Source organism: Melanostigma gelatinosum (genome assembly GCF_949748355.1).
Source record: "Melanostigma gelatinosum genome assembly, chromosome: 21".
NCBI classification, from domain to species: Eukaryota; Metazoa; Chordata; class Actinopteri; order Perciformes; family Zoarcidae; genus Melanostigma; species Melanostigma gelatinosum.
In genome coordinates this window covers 805,474-812,973 of record NC_136654.1, presented here as the reverse complement: position 1 = coordinate 812,973, position 7,500 = coordinate 805,474, and the positions used below count along the sequence as shown (strand labels likewise).

Below are 7,500 nucleotides of genomic sequence, written 5' to 3'. Positions count from 1 at the left end.
AGCCGTCAAACTAAATCCTCAGTGAGACAATTAGAAAGAAGTCATTTAAATCTTGAGTTTAATAGAACAAATACATCGACTGACACAGAATAAATAAGATGAACCAGTTCAACAGTTCAACTTGAACATGCTGGAATACATTTGGATCATAGTGCACAATAGTTAAAACATATGACATGCATATCAGAGGCCAACCCTGTTTGTGAGCTCAGTATTCACAACGTTTCTTTTTTAAATCTTTTATTCTGCAATGAGTTCGCCACTGAAGGTATTCCTCTTAAAAGATTGAATGTTTGCAGATGATGCAGCATGTTTTCTCTCAGAGGAACGTTTCAGACCGCTGAGCTCACAGACGCAGAGCATCAGAGTACCTTTGTCTTTGAATAGCTTATTTGCAGAGATTCTGTCCGTCATCGATGAGCTTTGGGGGGATTCAACTCAACGTTTTTATGATCAAATGTTTTTTTTTGAAGAATCAGTTTGTAGAATCGATTATTAACGTCATCGTCCATCGTCCATCGTCCAGTCTGGAGTTCAAAGCCTCCATAATCAATTATTTTCTGTCGTCCTTTATTCGAAACCTCTCTCGTCCTCCGAGGCGTCTGCAGAGTCCTCACCGCCTGCAGCGAGTACAAGTTCATAAGTTCCTGAACCTTTTAGTCAGCATGGTGCGTTCAGGTTCATCTTAACACCAGACGTCAACTTGACCTCCCCTGCTGGCGATCAGGCCACGTAGTATCCCTGGCTGGCCATGAGGGCGGTCTGGCTCTCCCTCCGTTTGTCCTTCTTCTTCCTCCTCAGTCGGACCCTCCAGCATACGGCGCTGGACCCCAACAGGCCCAGTCCGGCAGACAGCAGCACCAGGCCCAGCACCGAGATGGTGGACCCGTGCGAGTTAAAGGTGTACGCCACCGCCGTGACCACGATGCCGGCGATGAGGACGACCACGCCAAACGGCACGGTGCAGCGGCAGCAGGACATCTCCGCGCCGCCGGTTGCTGCCGTCAGCTGGACCTCGTTGACGTGCGGGAAGTGCGTCGTCACGCCGCCGCAGTCCTTACTGGTCTTGTCGTGGCTCGGCTTCTCGCCGGAGACGGAGGTCGGCGTTCTGGGGATCCTGGCGCCGCCTTTGCTGTGCAGGTCATCCGGCATGGCGATCTTACTAGCGAGAAAGAGGCGGGCCATCTCGTTACGATGTCAGCGATTAGCCAATCACAGAGCAGCTAGCTGAGAACAGAGAACGAAAGATTCTGCTGTTCAGACACAACTACGGTGGCCTGTAAAGGACTTTCTGATTTTAGTTTTTCAGAGTATAAAACGTCTTCAGTGTGAAAGTCAAGTTTCTTTAACAGTTAAAGTCGATCTGCTGCTACATCAGCTGTACGTCTATCGCTGTATCATTTCAACATGTGTAACTCTTCAATTCATCTTTCTCGACTGTTTTACATCAGTCGGCCGAAAAACAAGATTAATTATGTTTCTTTTGCATCAACGACAATCATGAATGGTCCCGTTGCCTTTTGACTTCGACCTCTCGACGGGACATGGAGTCGATTTCACAGAAAGATTATTAAACGAATAATTACAGGAACAGCAGGTTCTCGATGCGTCTGAGCCCCGTGAGGTCTGCTGTCGTCAGCTTGAGACTCAGACGAAGTGTCATGAACCATTAGAAATAACGGTCTCATTAAAAGTCCTCCGAGACCTGAAAACCTGCAGAATTCAGTGCAGCAGCAAAACATGAAATACATTTAAACCAATTATATTAGAATATATTAGAATAAAACAAGAGGTGGAAGTTAAAGTAGGGCTGCTGCTATAAAAAGCTCTTTCAATACGTTTGACATCTTCAGCGTGTTGGTTGATAAAGTAAACGAGCGATACGTCGAAAAGCACATTTCTATCTGATTAAAATGAATCGAATGAACTATCTGACAGTCTGCAGCTTGTATTGCTTTTATTGAGTCTTAAACTATAAACTATATATATATATATATATATATATATATATATATATATATATATATATATATATATTGTAACATCTGAGCCGGTCTCTGCAGCTTAGCTGTGCAGACTTCGCTTTAAAGCACGAGTTAAAAACCCAAAGACAGCTGGGTAATATTCAAATTATTGTTTGACAACAAACTAATCATTAACGCTCTATTTCTATTATTGTGTCCAAGGCTGCTAATATGTCTTTAATATGACCACCATGTTTAATGTGGATTATCTCAGTCCACCTTAACTAGTGTCAAACTGTGTTCCTTAAAACTAAACGTCCTGAAGTTCATCTCTGAACGCTGCTCGTCTGAATTCAGATTCATTTAGTGTCCCGTCCTCTGACGTTGATTTCATATTTTATTTGGAGAAGACTGTAAACGTTGTCGTCAGAGATAATTTGAGTCTGATGTCACTCAAACAGGAAGATGTTTATTAAATCTGTTCTGTTTTCTTTAAGCATTGCAGACGAATAATCAGCTACAGAACCTTAGTTCAGCAACTCAGCGTGACTTTTATTTGTCTTCATTTTTGTACAAATCCAGTTTGCACACAAAATCTTTTCTCTGAATTTGTGTTTAAAATAACATTCTGAGAATAAAACATGTAATTTAACTTGTGAACCAAAGTCAATCAGTCTATAAATATAAAATACCATCATTGCTACACAGAACGTGAACTTATTCATATAAACCTCCTTAAATCTGTGAACTTTAGATTCATGGCTCTAAAAAGAGCTTCAAGAACACACTCACACACACACACTCACACACACACACTCACACTCTCACACACACACTCACACACACACACACACACACACACTCACACACTCACTCACACACACTCACTCACACACACTCACACACACACTCACACACAGCATTAGAAATAGAAACCCTTACTGTTGCAGGTCTTCATCCTCTGAGCTCCACAGGCCGTCTCTGCATCGTCCTGACTGCAGCAATAAAAGAGGGAATACAGCTATCAACAGAAAAACCTGGGGGACTCCTCCCCCCTCTGTACCTCCTCCTGTACCTCCTCCTGTACCTCCTCCTGTACCTCCTCCTGTACCTCCTCCTGTACCTCCTCCTGTACCTCCTCCTCCTGTACCTCCTCCTGTACCTCCTCCTCCTGTACCTCCTCCTGTACCTCCTCCTGTACCTCCTCCTGTACCTCCTCCTGTACCTCCTCCTGTACCTCCTCCTGTACCTCCTCCTCCTGTACCTCCTCCTGTACCTCCTCCTCCTGTACCTCCTCCTGTACCTCCTCCTGTACCTCCTCCTCCTGTACCTCCTCCTGTACCTCCTCCTGTACCTCCTCCTCCTGTACCTCCTCCTGTACCTCCTCCTCCTGTACCTCCTCCTGTACCTCCTCCTGTACCTCCTCCTGTACCTCCTCCTGTACCTCCTCCTGTACCTCCTCCTCCTGTACCTCCTCCTGTACCTCCTCCTGTACCTCCTCCTGTACCTCCTCCTCCTGTACCTCCTCCTCCTGTACCTCCTCCTGTACCTCCTCCTGTACCTCCTCCTGTACCTCCTCCTCCTGTACCTCCTCCTGTACCTCCTCCTCCTGTACCTCCTCCTGTACCTCCTCCTCCTGTACCTCCTCCTGTACCTCCTCCTCCTGTACCTCCTCCTGTACCTCCTCCTCCTGTACCTCCTCCTGTACCTCCTCCTGTACCTCCTCCTGTACCTCCTCCTGTACCTCCTCCTGTACCTCCTCCTCCTGTACCTCCTCCTCCTGTACCTCCTCCTGTACCTCCTCCTCCTGTACCTCCTCCTGTACCTCCTCCTGTACCTCCTCCTGTACCTCCTCCTCCTGTACCTCCTCCTGTACCTCCTCCTCCTGTACCTCCTCCTGTACCTCCTCCTCCTGTACCTCCTCCTGTCTGTACCTCCTCCTGTACCTCCTCCTCCTGTACCTCCTCCTGTACCTCCTCCTGTACCTCCTCCTCCTGTACCTCCTCCTGTACCTCCTCCTCCTGTACCTCCTCCTCCTGTACCTCCTCCTCCTGTACCTCCTCCTGTACCTCCTCCTGGTCCAACAAGAAACGTTTTAACTCTTTCCTCCCTTCAGCTGGTGCTGAAAACACACTCATGTCCCATAAAGTAACTTCACGTGTTTCCTAAACCTGCTTCATTGATGCAAACTCCCTTAAATACACCTTAAGTACACCTTTAAAAACACCTTTAAAACACCTTAAATACACTTTAAATACACCTTTAAAAACACATTAAATACACCTTAAATACACCTTAAGTACACATTTAAAAACACCTTAAATACATCTTAAGTACACATTTAAAAACACCTTAAAACACTTTTAAAACACCTTTAAAAACTCCTTAAATACACCTTAAATACACCTTAAGTACATATTTAAAAACACCTTAAACACTTTAAAAAAATATTTAAAAACACCTTAAATACACCTTAAGTACACATTTAAAAACACCTTAAAACACTTTAAAAACACATTTAAAAACACCTTAAATACACCTTAAGTACACATTTAAAAAACACTTTAAAACACATTAAACACACCTTTAAAAACACCTTAAATACACCTTAAGTACATATTTAAAAACACCTTAAACACTTTAAAAAAACATTTAAAAACACCTTAAATACACCTTAAGTACACATTTAAAAACACCTTAAACACTTTAAAAACACATTTAAAAACACCTTAAATACACCTTAAGTACACATTTAAAAAACACCTTAAAACACATTAAACACACCTTTAAAAACACCTTAAATACACCTTCTTTTTCCATTTCTTATAGCTTCATATCATGAGGGTTAGGATTACGAAGCAGATGTGTATTTCAGTGTTTGGGGTCAACCTTGTTTATAGGATGCACTTTATGTCTCATATTCATTTGTAAACACTTGTTCTTCTTCTTCCTCACGACGCAAAACAATAATCCACAATAAGAGGAAAGAAAATATACAAAAGTAGAAACTAAGCGGCATTTAAAATGAAGAAATGTCAGTTCACTTCAAAAGGAAATCACTGAAATCAGAGGATTCACTCAGTGAAGAGAAGGCTTCAAGGCTTCAAGGCTTCAAGGCTTCAAGGCTTCAAGGATTCAAGGCTTCAAGGCTTCAAGGATTCAAGGATTCAAGGATTCAAGGATTTGTCATGATGCAACACAAGGATGCTCAATGTAATGAAGAGCTGTAGTCGATCTGCAACACAAGAAAAGTAGGACAAACAAAGTAAACAGCAGATGTTCGACACTCAAACATTTGTTCTGCTGACCGACATCAAGCTGCGTCTTTCTGTCTTCTTCTGATTTCTTCTCCCTGAATCCTCCTGCTGTCCCGGTCCTGGTCCTGGTCCTGATCCTGATCCTGATCCTGATCCTGGTCCTGATCCTGGTCCTGATCCTGATCATGGTCCTGGTCCTGGTCCTGGTCCTGATCCTGGTCCTGGTATTGAATTAGACCTGGACCACATGGAGGACTTCATTAGACCTGGACCACATGGAGGACTTCATTAGACCTGGACCACATGGAGGACTTCATTAGACCTGGACCACATGGAAGACTTCATTAGACCTGGACCACATGGAGGACTTCATTAGACCTGGACCACATGGAGGACTTCATTAGACCTGGACCACATGGAAGACTTCATTAGACCTGGACCACATGGAGGACTTCATTAGACCTGGACCACATGGAGGACTTCATTAGACCTGGACCACATGGAGGACTTCATTAGACCTGGACCACATGGAGGACTTCATTAGACCTGGACCACATGGAGGACTTCATTAGACCTGGACCACATGGAAGACTTCATTAGACCTGGACCACATGGAGGACTTCATTAGACCTGGACCACATGGAAGACTTCATTAGACCTGGACCACATGGAGGACTTCATTAGACCTGGACCACATGGAGGACTTCATTAGACCTGGACCACATGGAGGACTTCATTAGACCTGGACCACATGGAGGACTTCATTAGACCTGGACCACATGGAAGACTTCATTAGACCTGGACCACATGGAGGACTTCATTAGACCTGGACCACATGGAGGACTTCATTAGACCTGGACCACATGGAAGACTTCATTAGACCTGGACCACATGGAGGACTTCATTAGACCTGGACCACATGGAGGACTTCATTAGACCTGGACCACATGGAGGACTTCATTAGACCTGGACCACATGGAGGACTTCATTAGACCTGGACCACATGGAGGACTTCATTAGACCTGGACCACATGGAAGACTTCATTAGACCTGGACCACATGGAGGACTTCATTAGACCTGGACCACATGGAAGACTTCATTAGACCTGGACCACATGGAGGACTTCATTAGACCTGGACCACATGGAGGACTTCATTAGACCTGGACCACATGGAGGACTTCATTAGACCTGGACCACATGGAGGACTTCATTAGACCTGGACCACATGGAAGACTTCATTAGACCTGGACCACATGGAGGACTTCATTAGACCTGGACCACATGGAGGACTTCATTAGACCTGGACCACATGGAAGACTTCATTAGACCTGGACCACATGGAGGACTTCATTAGACCTGGACCACATGGAGGACTTCATTAGACCTGGACCACATGGAGGACTTCATTAGACCTGGACCACATGGAGGACTTCATTAGACCTGGACCACATGGAGGACTTCATTAGACCTGGACCACATGGAAGACTTCATTAGACCTGGACCACATGGAGGACTTCATTAGACCTGGACCACATGGAAGACTTCATTAGACCTGGACCACATGGAGGACTTCATTAGACCTGGACCACATGGAGGACTTCATTAGACCTGGACCACATGGAGGACTTCATTAGACCTGGACCACATGGAAGACTTCATTAGACCTGGACCACATGGAGGACTTCATTAGACCTGGACCACATGGAGGACTTCATTAGACCTGGACCACATGGAGGACTTCATTAGACCTGGACCACATGGAAGACTTCATTAGACCTGCACCACATGGAGGACTTCATTAGACCTGGATCTAAGCCCCTTCCGTCCCGGACCGTGTGTGTGAGGTCTCTGGAGGCGTCCTGTTCTCACTTCCTCTTCTCAAGCAGATGTCAGGTGCAGCTTCCTTCCTGTGGGTTCGTCTCTAATCTCGTTCTTTTCTTTTGGCTCAGACCAAAAGCGGAAAAGTTGACTTTGCATTTTTTTTGTAGCTTCCCAGAAACTAAGAAAAGACTTTCAAAATAAAGTGTCTGCAGCTTCTTTCAGGCTCTTTCTGAAAGCAGTGTTCCTGCCTTCCTTCCTCTGCTGTTGTTACCAAACAGCTGCTCAGTGAAGCTTCCAACCAACACAAAGAGGAGGAAGTGACTTTCTCAGGGACTATTTTCCTCCACATGGTGCTGTGGTGAGGAGTGATATGTGAGAATAAAGTGCAGAGTGCTGAATACAGGATGTGTTAACATGTGGTATTATTAGGACGAGAGGATGTTATCAGAGAGAGAC

General features: G+C 45.0%; 1 protein-coding gene across 1 annotated transcript; it reads right to left on the bottom strand.

The window, feature by feature from the left end:
* Positions 1-384: 384 nt before the first annotated feature.
* Positions 385-2,953, bottom strand: LOC306795409 (transmembrane protein 100-like). The gene is made up of 2 exons (XM_079293919.1): positions 2,907-2,953; positions 385-1,227 (listed from the first exon to the last, which is right to left on the bottom strand). Exon 2 carries the CDS (start codon positions 1,183-1,185, stop codon positions 724-726), a length of 462 nt encoding a protein of 153 aa, XP_079150045.1. The 5' UTR covers positions 1,186-1,227; positions 2,907-2,953; the 3' UTR covers positions 385-723.
* Positions 2,954-7,500: the final 4,547 nt, after the last annotated feature.

Bases quoted from the DNA above. Each gene is read 5' to 3' on its own strand.
- LOC306795409 (XM_079293919.1), bottom strand. From the start codon at position 1,185: ATGGCCCGCCTCTTTCTCGCTAGTAAGATCGCCATGCCGGATGACCTG.